The sequence below is a fragment of the Bubalus bubalis genome, chromosome 2 (genome assembly GCF_019923935.1).
Source record: "Bubalus bubalis isolate 160015118507 breed Murrah chromosome 2, NDDB_SH_1, whole genome shotgun sequence".
Taxonomy (NCBI): domain Eukaryota; kingdom Metazoa; phylum Chordata; class Mammalia; order Artiodactyla; family Bovidae; genus Bubalus; species Bubalus bubalis.
In genome coordinates, this window is record NC_059158.1 from 40964559 (window position 1) to 40980960 (window position 16402).

At 51.9% G+C, this 16402-nt stretch overlaps 1 protein-coding gene across 3 annotated transcripts; it reads right to left on the reverse strand.

The window, feature by feature from the left end:
• Positions 1 to 1199: 1199 nt before the first annotated feature.
• Positions 1200 to 15000, reverse strand: PI16 (peptidase inhibitor 16). Of its 3 annotated transcripts, none has more exons than XM_044930665.1 (7): positions 14223 to 15000; positions 8824 to 9045; positions 6304 to 6413; positions 5943 to 6031; positions 4778 to 5329; positions 4297 to 4436; positions 1200 to 2135 (listed from the first exon to the last, which is right to left on the reverse strand). In XM_044930665.1, the coding sequence occupies exons 1-6, from the start codon at positions 14652 to 14654 to the stop codon at positions 4315 to 4317; spliced, it is 1527 nt and encodes a 508-aa protein (XP_044786600.1). In that variant the 5' UTR covers positions 14655 to 15000; the 3' UTR covers positions 1200 to 2135; positions 4297 to 4314. The 3 variants fall into 3 exon arrangements, with proteins under 3 accessions (XP_044786600.1, XP_006050482.3, XP_044786596.1); XM_006050420.3 differs by having other exon boundaries at positions 4649 to 5329; positions 14223 to 14983; XM_044930661.1 differs by lacking the exon at positions 1200 to 2135 and adding an exon at positions 3207 to 3893 and having other exon boundaries at positions 4649 to 5329; positions 14223 to 14994.
• Positions 15001 to 16402: the final 1402 nt, after the last annotated feature.

A 16402-nucleotide genomic window follows, 5' to 3' on the forward strand; every position in this document is an offset into this window, starting at 1 on the left:
GTGACAAGGTCCTGATCTGAGAAAAGAGAGTGGATTGAACTGGGGTGGGGGAGGGCGGAGCTGTCTGCAAAAGGAGGGGTGATGGGAGTGGGAAGATCCTTGTGGACACCTCCCTCCCCTCCTGGAAAACCTAATTCCAGTGGACAAAGCGGGAAGGTCCCCTGACGGGCCTCTCGGGACCCCTTGAGATGAAGCCCACATCCCATGTAAAGGCGGCGGTGGTGTGTGCAGGGCGCCACTGGAGCCCGTGGCTGTGCGCACACGTCTGGGAGTCGTGCAGCAGTGCGCAGGAGTAGACCCACCCCGCTCTGGTCCCCAGGGGCTCAGGGTGCGAGACTGCCTCACCCCTCTCTTTGAACATGCCCTCCCATTCTCATCTCAGCCCCTCTCCCTGCCACCCCTACTCCTGGCCAGTTGTCACAGCCCTGCCTGTCTACTCTGGGGTACCATCTCTTGGCTTCAGTTATTTCCCAAAAATCTCCAAAGAGGTCCCTGACATGACAGGTTTCCTGAAGGCTGTGGACACAGGTGCTGTTTATTGGCGGGAGGCCAGCCGATCCCACCCCAAAACGGAGGAGGGTGGCTTAGCCCTCCATCTGCTGGCTCTGCCCTGAGGCTGCCTCAGCTGAACGCCTCACAGGACTTGGGGCTAGCTTGAGAAAACAGGCTCACGAAAGCAGAGATGCCCTTCCCGCCTGAGGAAGGCAAGCAGGATTCTCACCATAGAAGGAACAAAACCACCTGATCATGTCAATAGGCACAGTGTTTAACAAAATTCAACATCTGTTCATGATGAAAACATTCAAAAACCTAAGAAGAGAGCTTCCCCAACCTGATAAATGGCCTCTATGAAAAAACCCATGGTTAATATTTTACCAAATGGTGAAATGTTTTCCTCATTAAGATCAGGAATAAGAAAAAACTGTTCTTACCATTACTTGACATTGTACTAGAGAGTCTAGCCAGGGCAGTTAGGCAAGAAAATGAAAAGTTATCTGGGTTAGAAAGCAGAAGTAAAACTGCAGATGACATGATCGTGTATATAGGAAATCTAAGGAAGCCACTAAAAATGCTGTTATAACTAATAAATGAATTCAACAAGGTTGTGGTATATAAAGTTGATTGTATTTCTATATGCTTGTAATCAGAATGAAATGAAATTAATGAAACAGTCTCATTTACAACAGCATAAAAACAAATTTAACAAAAGAATTACAAAATTTTTATTTTGAAAACTATAAAACATTGTTGAAAGAAAGTAAGGAAAACCTAAATAAATGGAGAGACATCGCATGTTCTTGGATTGGAAGCCTTAACATTGCTAAAATGATGGATTACATAATCCCTATAAAAATTTTGCAGAAATTTGACAAGCTGGTCCTAAAACTTTGGAAATTCAAGGGACGTAGAATAGCCTAAACAATCTTGAGAAAAAAAAAATCAAAGTTGGAGGACTTACATTTACCAATTTCAAAACGTAACTGCGATACGATAGTAATGAAGACGGGGTGGTAGGTAATAGCATAAAGAGAAATACATAAATCAATGGAATATGATTGAGAGTCTAGAAATAAACATTTACATTTTAATTCACACAATTAACTATAAAACTCTTAAAACATAGGCATACATCTCTGTGACCTTGGATTAGGCAAGGGTTTCTTAGATATAACACCAAAAGCGCAAATAACAAAAACATTGATGTCAGAAGTCATCAAAATGAGCAACTTTTTTATGTTTGAAGGATACCATCAAGAAAAGACAACCCATAGAATAAGAAAAAATGTTTGCCAATCATTTATCTGATAGGGGACTTGGATCTAGAATATATAAGGAAATCCCTACAACTCAAAAGACAAATACTCCGGTTAAAAAAATGGGCAAAAGACTTGAGTAGACATTTCTCCAAAGAAAAATACACAGATGGCCACTAAGCGCATGGAAAGATGCTCAACGTCATTAGCCATCAGGGAGATGAAAATCAAAACCACAGCAAGATACTACTTCATGCTTGCTACGATGGCTATAATCAAAAAAGACAAGTGTTGGTAATGTGGAGAAATTGAAACCCTCGTACATTGCTGGTGGGATTGTAAAATGGCGCAGTCACTTTGGAAAGTAGTCTTTGGCAGTACCTGAAAGAGTTAAACACAGAGTTACTATGACCAGAGTTAACTGTATGGTACCACTCCTAGTACATACCCAAGAGAAATGAAGACGTATGGCCATACCAAAACTTTCATATGAATGTTCACAGCAGCATTATTTACAGTCGCCAAACTGTAGAACACACCCAGCATCTACCAGTTGATGAATGGATGAAGTTATATTTCACATAAAGGAATATTACTTGGTAATCAGAAGGAATACAGTACTGTTTCATGCTACAACATGGACGAACCTTGAATATATGCTAAGTGAAAGGAGCCAGATACAAAAGCCCACATATTCTATGATTCTCTTTATACAAAATGTCAGAATAGACAAATCCATAGAGACAATAGATGAGTGGTGGTTTAGGGCAGGGGCTGGCGGGCGGAGGAAAAGGAGAAAGGGACTGTCGACAGGTATGGGGTTTTTGTTTGGGGTGATAAAAATGTTCTAAAATTGTGATAGTTGGCATTACCCTGTGAATATACTAAAAACCATTGAGTGATAACTATAAATCAGTGAATTTTATGTTCTATGAGTTATTCAATATTATCACGTGTGTATGTATATAGATATAGATATCATATAAATATATGTATGTATACACACACATACATACACACATGCAGTGTGCAGCTCTGGACTGATTTCCTGTTTAACTGTTGACAGCCCAGCTTTGCCTGGAGCCAGTTGTCTGCCCCTCCCCTCCAGCCCCAGTTGGGTCCCGAGCTGCCCTCCTCACCTACCGTTGTGAGCTCTATGCACACACACACTTGTGGTCTGCTGCCCCACAGCACTTCTGGACAATCCTGTGCTCCTGTGCTTCCCTGGGGCAGTGTCAGGGGGAGGCAGGTGTCTGGGACTCCAGAGCCCTTTCTCAGGACCCCTCCATGTCCCAGAGATTGGCCCAGCTATCCCTGAGGTATGTTGCTGACCTTGCGTCCAGGATGGGCCTGGGCAGCAGCACCCCCTGAGAAGAGGTTGTGTGCCGCTCCCATCTTGGGTCACGAACCCAAGTGGCTCCACCACTCCACCACTCAGCCCAACGCCCTTGGCCTTCCCTTGGCCCTGTCTGCCTCCTGCCGGCTACCTGAAGATTTTTTTTGTTGGAGGTGGTGTGCAGTTGGAAAGGAAAAGTGCTTCAAAGAACTCAATGGAGTGTTTGAGGGCGACAGGGTGTGAAGAAGAGCGAACGGTTGTTGTGGGTCTCCCAGGGCCCCCCAGCGAGCCCTCCCCTGCCCCCCACCCTTCACAAGCACGGAGACCGGCGCTCATACACAGGCTTTTATTCCGGAGTCAGGGGCCACCTCCCTTCCCTGGTCCCTGCCCTCCTGTAGAACCCCTCGCAGATGGGGCTTGTCCTTCATCTGCCCCTCAGCAGTCCCTGCCAGCTAAACAGGCAAGTTCAGGGAGGGGGACATTCAGGGAGAACCCTTATCTTGCCTCGGCAGACAACCCAAGGCCAAGGCAGGCAGAGACCTCCCTGGAATCCTCACCCCTCCACCCCACCCCCAGACTGAGAAGGGAGGAACCACAGGGGCCCAGGTGATGCATGCAGTCAGCGGGCAGCAACCTGAGCTCACAGCAGCCAGGCCCTGTGCCCCTAGAGAGGTCTGTGGATGTGGATCAGACAGACGCCCCGCAGCCTTTCCCTTCCAGAGGGACTTTGGCCATGAAGCATCTCATTTGGGGAGGGCTGGGGACAGGTAGGGGAGATGGCTGGAGGCGGCTGACCTCTTCACCTGGAGAAGGTAGGAAGCACTCCTGGGAACAGGTCCAGGCTCTGATGGCCCAAGGGAGAAGCCAGGGGACTGGAAGGGGCCGAGGGGTCCTTGGGAAGCCCTGAGACCTTCTGTTCCCAGAAGAGCGGGACTGTGACCATAGGACACCTGGAGAGCTGGTCCCAGAGGCCACAGGAACATGCTCAGAGCCACCTGCAGCTGGCTAAGGGGTGCACCTCCCCAGAGGCAGAGGTGCTCATGGGGCAGTGCCATGGGTCGGCCCTGTAGAGGCCTCCTGTGGGCACAGGGCCTCTGGCCTGGGGTGAAGGAGGGCTGCTGGGTCCCAGAGAGGACCTCCCAGGAAACTGGTCTCTTGTTGGAGGAAAACAATCCAGAGGTGAGGGATCCCCCCGTGAGGCCTTGCCTTTGAGTGATGACCCCTTCAGAAGATTCCAGCCAACACCAGGGGAAGCAGTAGCAGCAGTCCCAGGAGGAGGCCCCCGACGTGCCCAGGGCTCGCATTTGACCCTGACCTGAAGCCATGCTTTCCAGGGCCCTCTGCATCTGCAGGAAGGGAGAGGCTTGGCCTCAGTCTGGACATCTCTCCCCACCCTCCTGCCCACCCTACCCGGCACACACATGGGGACCCAGCGGTCAGGGAGGAAGCTCTTACTCGGGGAACGTACGCCCCGCCTTGCCCACACCGCCTATGCTCGAGCAGGGTGCTGACATTCTGCAGCTCCAAGGGGAGGTAGGATGGGCTCCACAGGCCTTACCTGGCAAGGAGGACTGCAAGGCCAGGGTGCGCCCACCCATGGCATTGGAGGTGGCAGAGGCGCTGGGGGAGTTGGACAGGGACTTGGAGGAGGAGTGCCCTTTGTGCTTCAGTGTGGTCTGCAGCTCACCTGCCTTGTCCTGGGCTGGAAAGACTGAGGCCAAGGTCTCACTGGAATGAGCCAACTCGCCCTCAGCCTCACCTTCCTCCTGGGAGAGGGGTAGCGGCTCCCGTGTCCCCATCAAGGATATCTTGGGGTGCAGAGAACTCTCTGGGATCCTGGAAGGCATTCTTGTACTGCTGGCCTCTTTGTCTGCCGATTTGGGGATGGGATCATGGGTTGATTTGGGGAGGAGGGTAGCTGGCCTCTTATCCAAGGAGAGCAGGCTGTGAGTGGCCAAAACAGAAGGGACCTTAGTTGCTAAGGAAAGTGGAGTCTTTGTTGCCATGGAAGGGGAGTCTTCCGTTACTAAGGAAGATGGGGCCTTGGTTTCTACCGAAGATAGAACCTTTGTTGCCAGGGAGCCTGAGACCTCTGTTACCAAGAAGGGTGGAAGTTCTGTTGCTAAGGAAGAATCAATCCCCTCTCTCCTAGAGCTTGAGGCTTCTGTTGCTAGGGAAGATGGGGCCTCAGGTACCAGGGAAGACAAATCCTGAGCCTCTTCTGGGCCTCTGATGAGTTCTGAGAAGAGAGCCAAGGCCTGGCATTAGTGCTGCAAACAGGATCCTGCATTTCTCACCCCACCACAATCAAGATGAGGAGACCAAATGTACTGTGAAGACACACACACGCACACACGCACACACACACGCATGCACCCTCTCCAGCAAATATGTCCCTCGTTGTTTCTGTGATTGACATTTACCCCTCCATCCACCTCCTTGTCCAAGTCTTCCCCTCTCCACACTCGCACTTCCACTTCTACAGGGGACTTCAGCTGGATTACTGTTCCTAGCACACCCATTGCAACTCAGGCCCTGGTCCCTCTGACCACCCATCTGGCCACACACCCCAACCCCTGCACTTGCTCAGGGAGCCCTCGACTCCTCCACCCTCTGCTTGGAGGATAAGAAGTTGGTCCCTTGGAATGCCAGGGCACCAAAGTAGGTATGCAAGGAGGGCAAAGCGGGCCAAGTGGCCTTGGAAACCTGGACGCGTTGGGGCCGCTGAGGGTTCCTCCCATGGCCCACACAGCTGCTCTGGAGCTGCAGGAGGCTCTAGACCATCCAGTGGGTGTCCCCTGCCTCACCTTCCTTCCCCCTGTGCCACGCCTCCCCACCCCAACCGGACTCACCACAAAGGGAGTTTTTGCAGTGGTAGCCCAAGGGACATTGGGAGCACGGAGTCCCCTCTTGGTAGGGCCTCTGGCCCTTCACGTTCCCCCTGCAGGAGGTGAGGAGAATGCTGGGGGCAGGGTCCGGCCAACCCTGACCCTATCCCTCATACACATGCCTTGTCTAGAAGTGCTCCCTGGGTCTTACTCGGCCTGAACTAACTTGCTGGACTGATGAGAGCAGACTCCGTCGGTGCCCTCATAGCTCCCCAGGAGATGGGCCCCAGATCCGCCCGCTTCCTCTTCCTGAGACTGTGTCCAGCCCAGCCTTCCCCTTGGCTCTTGCCCACCCCCTTCCCCCAGGGCTCCCTACCCCACTCACGGGGGCTCATAGTTGCAAACCAGCAAGTGGATGTTGGTCTCCTCAACGCCCTGGAGTTTCTCACAGAAGTGGGAGCCACAGCCAATCCTCTCTGTCTTGGCCCAGACCACCTGAAGGAAGGCAAACCCAACAGTTAAGCCTGGGCAAGATGGCTCCTAGCTAGCGTCTGTCTACATCAGCCTTCCATGCGTGAGAGAGGAGGAACCTTATATGTAAGAGCCAGATTCCCCAGGACACACGGCTTCAGGACAAAACTGTCCCAAGCAGTCTCCTCTCAACCAACCACACACACTATTTCACCAGGACTCTATCCCTCTGAAAACCTTCCCCTTTGACAGACCCTCATGAATTCTTCCTGAGGGCTCTTCCTAGAGTCCCTTACATTTTAAATAAGGGACATAACAAAGGAATGAATCTTAAACAGGAGAATCTTAAACATTAGCAACAAATCAAAACAAGCTTTTGCACTGCCACTGGCTGAAACAAGCCAATATAGCCTCCCTTTGCTATTTCTAATTTCAGTCTGCCCAGGAGTCACTCAATCTGAAGCCAGTTTTTCTGTTTGGTTGGTGTTGTTTCATTTGTGTGGTAAGATCAGGCTCTCACTGTTAACTGCGCACAACTTCCCAGGATCAGGGTCTTGCAGCTTGACTCAGCTGAGAGTTCCCTAGGTACCACTGTTGAGCATCTGCCAGGCAGAAATGACCCCAGAGTGCAGATGCCTGAGAGAACACAGGGGTGGAGGTGGGGCGGTCCTCTCCTGCTGGTTCTGCCAGCAGTTCCTGCATGTATGGGCATGTGAGAGGGGAAGAGGGCAGGGAGGGCTGGGGTTTCACAACTTCCTGATCTGGATGGGTGATGTTGGGATTTCCTTCCCTAAAGATCAGCACTAAAAATACCACCCAAAAGAAACACTGGAAAGTGGAACTGGTGGATATGGATGGGAAGGTGGCTGATTCGTTTCCTTTTCCTTTTTAAAAGATTTGTCGTGTTATTGTTTGAACAACAAAAGAGCATTGGGAGGAGAAAAAAAAAGAATTCAATAACACTAATGTTAATTCCTCTACATACACCCCTATACCCCTTGTTCACAAATGCAAACTTTTAAAATGCAGTAAAGCAATGAGTGACTTCAAGAGTCAGGAAATACTCTCAGAAGGCTCTCTGAAACCTTCACTCTGTGACCATATATTCTCTTACTTAAATTTTTATTTATTTATTATTATTCTCTTATTTTAAAATTGTTAGAAGCTAGCTTAAAACTCAACATTCAAAAAACTAAGATCATGGCATCCAGTCCCATCACTTCATGGCAAATAGATAGGGAAACAATGGAAACAGTGACAGACTTTATTTTCTTGGGCTCCAAAATCATGGCTGCAGATGGTGACTACAGCCATGAATTTTTTTTTTTTTTTTTTTTAGCCATGAACTTAAGATGCTTGCTCCTTGGAAGAAAAGCAATGATCATCCTAGATGGCATATCAAAAAGCAGAGGCATTACTTTGCTGACAAAGGTCGGTCTAGTCAAAGCTTTGGTCTTTCCAGTAGTCATGCATGGATGCAAGAGTTGGACCTTAAAGAAAGCTGAGCGCAAAAAATTGATGCTTTTGAACTATGGTGTTTGAGAAGACTCTTGAGAGTCCCTTGGACTGCAAAGAGATCCAACCAGTCAATCCTAAAGGAAATCAGTCCTGGATATTCACTGGAAGGACTGATGCTGAGGCTGAAGCTACAAGTACTTTGGCCACCTGATGGAAGAACTGACTCATTGGAAAAGACCCTGATGCTGGAAAAGATTGAAGGCAGGACAGAGGATGAGATGGTTGGAGGGCATCACTGACTCGATGGACATGAGTTTGAGCAAGCTCTAGAAGTTGGTGATGGACAGGGAAGCCTGGCGGGCTGCAGTCCATGGGGTCGCAAAGGGTCTAACATGACTGAGCAACTGAACTGATTCTCTTATTTTGCATGTCGTTTTTAAAGACAAAATTAAGATTGTGTATTTGCTTTATCAATCCCTGGCAGATGAGGAGGAGCAACTTGGACACTCTGAGAAATGACAAAAGATGGACAGTGAGAGAGGGACAGGAGAAAAGAGGGATGTGTTTACTGTTGGGACAAAGAGCCGTGTGTAGCCTCGGCCAGCGGACAATATTGTTTAGATCGCCTGGCACAGTAACTATCCTCAAGGAGAAAGGCTTCGGGAACACTTAATTCAGGTCTCTTCAGGACCAGGAGGCCGAGAGGGCGGGAGTCGCCTAGGTTTTCAAAAGAGACAACTGAAGATGGTTTGTGAGAAACCGAACTTCGTTGGGGCCTGGACAACACCCGAATTGCTATGGAGATAAGACTCTTATGAAGGATGGGAGCAGGGGCTTAGGGACTCTGGGATCTACCTGAGGGGAGAGGTGACCCCGCCCATTGCAGTGGGGCCCCGCCCGTTGCCATATGGCTCCGCCCATCGCCGTGGGGCCCCGCCCCATTGCCATGGCCCCGCCCTCCCGACCAGCCCCTCACCTGCGTATAGTGGCCGCACATCTGGCCCGCGGCGCAGCGGATGGCGCTGAGGTTGTAGTGCTCACGCTCGTGGTGCCACTCCTCCATGGCCAGGGGCACGTCCAGCCCCTCGCCCGTGATGGCAAACAGGTTCTCTCCGCGTCGCCCTCTCTCCTTGTTGTGGCCCCACACGCACTGCTGCGCGTAGGCCTTGGCGAAAGCGGCCAGCTCCTCGTCCCACCTCTGCAGGGGCGGGTCAGGGATCAGGGAGGTGAGGACGCCTCGGGCTCAGGGGAGGCGGGAGAGGAGGGTGGGAGAGGGGAGGGGAGGGTGCCCACGATTCTGTGGGGGTGAGGATAGAAGACTGAGGGTGTCCTGGGGGGCCCTCTGGAGGAGGAAGACCCTCCCCTCCTTGTGGGGTGACTCCTGGCGGTGATCTGGAGCAGAACTCTGGGCCCTGTGGGCTTCTGTGGGGAGGTGGGAGGGTGGCACCCCAGGTCCGGAGGAATTAGCCAAACTTGAGACCATCCCTCAACTGTGTGGTTTTAGATAGATTGCCTACCTTTCTGAACTCTCATAAGACTTTGGGAAGAATAAATGGGATGATGTTTTTGACAGTGGAATTATTAATTAATATGAATATCTGTCTACATGAAAGGTGGGTTGTGGTGCCCTGCCAGGGCTGCCTGAACTGTCCTGAAGCATCAGATGTCCAATGAGATGTTCCAGGGCTGGGTGGTTTATTCAGCCATTCTGCTCCCTCTCCCCACCCACCAGAAATCTGACTGAGGGGCCAGCACTCCCCTTTAACCTCCCACTCTCTGTGGCTCAGATGGTTAAGAATCTGCTTGTAATTCAGGAGACCTGAGTTTGACCCCTGGGTTGGGAAGATCCCCTGGAGAAGGGGATCCCCTGAAGAAGATCCCCTGGCAAACCACACCAGTATTCTTGCCTGGAGAAGTCCATGGACAGAGGAGCCTGAAGGGCTACAGTCCATGGGGTCGCAAAGAGTCAGACACGACTGAGTGACTAACACTTTCACTCAATCCCCTTGGGATAGCCTGGCCTCCATGGCTTTTCTAGTTTCAGGCTTCCCTCCCAATTGCTCTCTTGTCAACTAGACAACCACTTTCCCCAAGAAAATGAAGTGTCTCTGTGCGACACTCGCTGAGAGAAGTGTTTCAGAGCTTTGGTGGCCCAGAGAGCTGTCTAGTCCCGAAGGCAGGGTTCTCCAGTGGGGACCTCTGGTGAGATGGTAGGAGGGGGCATTTCAGGTTAGGGGGCCACAGAGGTTTTGTGTCCCTGGCAGGGTGGACAGGCCCAGTGTGGGTGGGAAGAGGGAATTAACGAGGCATCTGACCAAAGGATTGAGGAGGGAAGCCTGGATCCCATTAAACTTTGTTCTTGGCCTCTCCTGGAAATGGATGGCCTGGCAGCAACTCTCGCTCCACCCTCTGGGGGCTCTGCCAGCTGCAGGAGCCAGACGGCCCATAAAGGGCCAAGAGCGTGGGTGACCCTGAAGGGAGGGGGCCATGTGGTCACACCCACTCCTCCCCCAACACACGACAGGGTTCTCAAGAGCAGCTGCCTGGGGCAGGAATGGGAACCCTGGCTGGATAGCTCTATCGCTGTAACTTTCAGGTGAATCCCCTTCCCTCTGTGGGCATTTTTTGTCCCAAGTCACTGGTCTCTGAGGTTCTCGCAAATGGGGAGTGGTGGAGAAGAGGGATGGGGAAAGGGGCCTGGTGCTGGGGGCCAGGCTCAGGGTGTCTGGGATGACCTTCGGGGCTCCAGACTAGAGCGTAGTAAGCTCCTTCAGGGTGGCCAGCATAGAGCAGGTGCTCAGCAGACATCTGTCCGCTGTTGACATCTATGACACAGCCCTGCTCAAAAAAGCAGGCTCCTCTACAGACCTCGGCTGTAATTTCTGTTCCAACTGGATGCCTTGAGCCTCACCATTAGAGAGTCGCTCCTGTGGGTCTTAAGGCTTCTCAGTTGTCCAGAGACCCTTGTGGAGAGGCTCAAGGGTCACAACACCCACCCACAGTAGCCAGTTGGTCACCATCTGAAAGCAAGTCCATTCATTCACTCATTCATTCATTCAACAGTCCTGGGCACTATGCCAGCCCTGGGGTGACGGCCAGAACTAGGAATCTCAAGATCTCAGTGTTACAAACCACTAATTAAGCCACTATGTGGTAACTGACAGCTATGCGATGGCATTAACCTTTACCAAAGGAGGCCATTTAGCCCAACCTGAGGATGGAGACTAGAGGAGGGCATGGCAACCCACACCATGATTCTTGCCTGGAGAATCCCGTGGACAGAGGAGCCTGGTGGGCTACAGCCTATGGGATCACGAAGAGTCTGACATGACTGAGCAGCTGAGCATGCATGCACGAGGATGGAGAAGGAAACGTGAAGCTAAGTGTTAAAAGTGAGGCACTGCCAGGTGGAGAGGGGAAAGGCGTCGTGAGCCGAGGCAAAACATAAACCAAGAGGTGGAGAGGGGAAACCAGGTCTTGGTGGGAGACGACAGCTGTTGGGTTACAGAGGAAGAAGGCGTGCAGGAGGCAAGGCTGGAGGGGCAGGAGGCAGGGCCAGACACCCAGAGCAGGGCCTCTCAGGGGCTGGGGCTTTAGCTGGAGGCAGCAGGGAGCCACTGGGGGCCAAGGAAGAGTTTTGAGCAAGGTCAGACCAATGTATCCGACCTGCATGCTGGTTGTAGAGGCCAGAGGCTGGGGAAGTAGGTAGAGGCTGTTCTAGAAATCCATGGGAAAAGAAACACTGAACCAGGGTTGTGTCAAAGAGATGGTGGGAGGTGAGAGGAGTTGTGATTCAAGAACAGTTGGGCCTTCTGGGAGGTAAAAGTGGTGATAATTAGACTTGGAGGCTGAGGGAGAGAGAAGAGTCTATGATGACACCCACCTGCCTCAGCCTGGATCCATTCCCTCTTCTGTATCACTTACTGAGCACTTACTGTGTGCCAGGCACCGTTCTAAGTGCTTTACACATAGTCACTCATTTTGTCCTTACACCCACCCTACGAGAATTGTTATAGTGTTGTCATCTCTGATTTACAGCTGGGGCACAGAGAGGGTAAGTAACTTGGCTGAGGTCACACAGCTAATAAAGGGCAAAGTCAATTGTGAACCCAGGCCATCTAACTCCAGAGTCTCACATTTATCACTGCTGAAGCTGAGCCTGAACCTTGTCCCAAATTTAGCCTGATGTCCCAGTCCAGCCTTATCCCCACTTCCTCAGACCACTTCCTACCAGGCAGCAGCATATCTCGTCAGTATCTGAACTGCTTCAGAAAGTGTTGCTCTACTCCTGAGGTCCACCTATGACTGCAAAGCAGTTCCCAGCCTGTGTTGCCCCCAGTCTTAGCCAGCAAGAATGTAGGGCATCAGGAACCTACCAATGGGGAAACCAAGGCCCAACAATGAGTTCCAGGCCTCAATCAGGGAACTGTAGGAAGAGCTGGTACCAGCATCTGTGTTGTGCTTAGTCGCTCAGTCGCGTCCAACTCTTTGAGACCCCATGAACTGTAGCCCACCAGGCTCCTCTGTCCATGGAATTCTCCAGGCAGGAATACTGGAGTAGGTTGCCGTGCCCTCCTCTAGGGGATCTTCCCAATCCAGGGATCGAACCCAGGTCTCCCAAATTGCAGGCAGATTCCTTACCAACTGAGCCACTAGGGAAGCCCTGGTACCAGCATCAGGGGCTTCTAATTTGTTGTCTGCAGCTCCTATCGGTTGCCAAGGCTGACAGAACTGGGAAGGGGGATGCTGTGTGCACCTGCGGAGCTGTAGATCTTTCTCACAGGTCTTCCTGTCTGACCCCAGGGCAGGGGTTGCCAGCACCATGTAATAGGAAAACAGAGGTTGAGGGTCACTTCACCCAGAGTCACGGAACCAGGTTGGACAGAGCTGTTAGAACTCTGGGCTTGGACCCCACAGGTGCAGCCTTGCTCTTCGGCACCAGCTAAGGGGCCCTGGACACTGCTTCCCACCTACGGGTGACTGGAGAAGATGGGCCGGTCTAGCCCTCGAGGGTGGGGGGCAGAAAAAGGGGTCAATCGCTCACTTTATCTCTTTTAATCCTGAGCATCCTGTCCCCTAACCCTGCATCAAATAACTCCCCCTCTGACAGTGGTAACTACCTCCCCAAATCTGGCTTCTGTCATTCATAAGTATGTCCATCTGCATACATCCTCCACCAGCATGCAGCAGTACTTTTTACATGTTTTTAAACCTCATGTAAATATACCCTAGTCTACTTAAAAAATGAATATATATATATTTTTTGAGATTTCACTTCCCCCTATTCAATATGATATCTCTCAGATTCAGTCATGTTGATCTTGTCGTTTTAGTAGCTAAGTTGTGTCGGACTCTTTGCGACCCCATGGACACTGTAGCCCACCAGGCTCCTCTGTCCACGGCCAGGCAAGAATACTGGAGTGGGTTGCCATTTCCGCCTCCAGGGGATCTTCCCGACCCAGGGATTGAACCCGCAGCTCTTGCATCTCCTGCACTGGCAGGTGGAGTCTTTACCACTGAGCCACCAGGGAAGCCCGTATGTTGACATAGAGCTCTAATTATGATCTCATTTTACAGATGGGAAATTGAGGATCTTTCCTAGGTTAAGGGGCCTTCCCTGGTGGCTCAGTGGTGCAGAATCTGCTGGCAGTGCAGGAGATGTGGGCTTGATCCTTGGGTTGGGAAGATCCCCTGAAGGATGGCAAGGCAACCCACTCCAGTATTCTTGCCTGGACAATCCCATGGACCGAGGAGCCTGGTGGGCTATGGTCCATGCGGTTGCCAGGAGTCAGACACAAATGAAGCGACTGAGCACGCACGCATGCACAGCAGGTTAAGGGACTCACCCTGAGTTACTGGCCTGTCGGGTGGTTGAGCAGAATTTGATGTGTGTGATCCAGAGCCTTCTCTGCTTCTGGTTCCTGTTCTCACCCCACCTCCTTAGTCCATCCCTCCTACCCTGGGTGCTGGTTCCCACCCTGCTGCCTGTTTGTTCTTCTCCTCTCCTTGGAAGGCACTTGAAAGATGGTTTCACCCAGGTGTTAGGAACTTCCTGTGTTCCCTCTCCCAGGGGCATGTGCATTTTAGAAGGTGCTGGGAAGGGGGTCACTGGGTCAGGAAGCAGGGCTTCCAGGCCCAGCTTACCAGGTGTGGGACCTGCAAGCTCCTGAGGGGCCAGCCAGTCCCTCTAAGCCTCAGTTTCCTCATCTGTATAATGAGACTGCTTATGGGGCCGGAGAATTCTACGGCGTCAGGGGCCCTGTTTGTGTCGGAGAGATGCATCTGAGGGATTCATCCACTCATGAGTGAAGCCACTCATGAGATGAATCCACTTGTGGAGCGAAAGGGGTTGGCGGGGGTCGGGGCTGCACTCACCATTTGCAGCATGTTGGTGGCCGGCGGGGACACCTGGGCTCGGTAGAGGTTGTGCAGCTCCACCATCACGTGTTTCTCCTCTTCACTGAGGGCTCCGGCGGGGCCTGGGGCAGCCCCCAGCAGTAGCAGTGGTGGCAGCAGACACGCCAGGAGGCTGCCGGAGCCGCGCATGGTGGCCAGTCCTCTCTGCCTCTCCCGTTCAGGGGTCTGGCAGCTGGATTTAAAGTCCTTCCTACACAAGCACCACCCTGGCTGGGACGGGCGGGAGGGGCTGAATCTGGAGGCCTGGCCCTGCTCACACAATGTCTCGGGGAGGGCAGGGTGCTTGGGTCTCGACCAGAGCTGAGTCCACTCCCGGCGTTTCTCCCCCCTCAAGAGTCCTTGGCCAGAGCCTCCCTTCTCTCGGTAACGGGGGCTCAGGCCAAGAGCCATGTGAGTTCTGCAGTCCCTCCTGACAGGTCCTCCAGTCCACAGAATCACAGTAACTTCTGCAATGACTGCTTGCACACCCAGTGGTCACACCCACTGGGTGCTAAGGACACATAACAGGAAGGAAGCCACATGGACTCTATGCTCAGAGGACTGGGCAAGATAAGAAAGCTGCAGGTGGCTTGTGGAAGGATAGAGGAAGACAGGGTGTGTTTGGTAAAGGTTGGGCCAACCTCAGTCTGAATCTTGGTTCTCCTCCTTTTCTAGCTGTGTTTTTGGCAGTTTTCTCAACGGAACCAATGACAGTAATAGTACCTACTTCATGGAGCCGGAAGGATTAAATGAGATCAGATATACAAAAAGCACCCAGTACGGTACCTGGCACAGAACAGGCCCTCGACAGGCCTTCCCTGGTGGCTCAGTGGTAAATAATCTGCCTCTGATGCAGGAGACGTGGGTTCAATCCCTGGGTTGAGAAGATCCCCCGGAGGAGGGCATGGCAACCCACTCCAGTATTCTGGCCTGGAGAATTCCATGGACAGAGGAGCCTGGTGGGCTACAGTCCATGGGGTCGCAAGAGTCAGATGCAACTTTTCGACTAAACGACAATAGGCCCTGACAATAGACAGCAACCACACTGCTTTGGAATAGCGTTTTTCACTATGGATAAAACTATGGCCTCCATGTGCCCTCAGCGAATGCATGTGCTTGAGGTACTTATTTGGAGGTGGGATGCTGGGACCCTTCCTACTCTGAATATATAGAAGATAGACCATGTCTGTTTCTTCTTTTGAAATCAAGAGAGCGCACAAAAGCAGAGCCGTGAGTGAGCTGCCGTAGCAAGGACTCTGAGGGGAGGGTGTTGGAAGGGAAACAGGCCCAGTCACAGTGGTCAAGCCCTTGCATTGTAATGACCGAGTGGGGACCAAGTTCTTGGCCTTCACGCGGTAGGAAGCTGGAATCGGTCATCTTTTTAATTAATCAATTTGTTTTTGGCTGCCCTGGTCTTTGTTGCTGAGCACAGGCTCTCTAGCTGTGGTGGGCCGGCTTCTCAGGGCCGTGGCTTCTCTTGTTGCTGAGCACAGGCTCTAGAGCACTCAGGCTTCCGTAGTTGTGGTGCACAGGATTCGTTGCCCTGTGGCACGTGGAATCTTCCCAGACTAGGGATCTAACCCGTGTCCCCTGCATCGGCAGGCAGATTCTTAACCACTGGACCATCAGGGAGGTCCTGGAACCAGTACTTCCAGAGTTCAGCTGGGATCCTCGAAGCCTGCACTCTCAGTGAACTATACACATAAGAATAGTCAAGATAGCGCAGAGGGGCAGAATTTATCCACCTATTCATTCATCCATTTAACAGAGGTTTCACAGAGCTTCTCTGGGTGGGAAAGATCCCCTGGAGGAGGGCATGGTAAGCCATGCCAGTATTTCTTGCCTGGAGAATCCCATGGACAGTGGAGCTTGGATGGCTGTATTTCAGAGGGTTGCACAGAGTTGGACACGACTGAAGAACTTAGTACGCACACACGCTCCATGGTGCCAGGCCCTGAGCTGGCTGAGTAAGAGAGATCTGATGATCCCCACCATCAGGAAGGAGGAAAACCACCAGGAAGCATGCATAGCTTTGTGGATAAGAGTGTGGGGCTTATCATCTGGGTGGCCTTGGGCAAGCTATTTCCCTGCTTGCTGGCCTCAGTTTCCTCAACTGTAAACTGGGCTTAGAACAGAACCTACCTCATAGGATGGTTGTG

Bases quoted from the DNA above. Each gene is read 5' to 3' on its own strand.
- PI16 (XM_006050420.3), bottom strand. From the start codon at position 14,654: ATGGCTCTTGGCCTGAGCCCCCGTTACCGAGAGAAGGGAGGCTCTGGC. The intron at 5,330-5,942 runs GTGAGTCCGGTT...CTCTCTTCTCAG, and splicing joins CTGCAAAAACTCCCTTTGTG to AACTCATCAGAGGCCCAGAA. The intron at 4,437-4,648 runs GTAAGGCCTGTG...CCCTTCCTGCAG, and splicing joins CTTGCAGTCCTCCTTGCCAG to ATGCAGAGGGCCCTGGAAAG.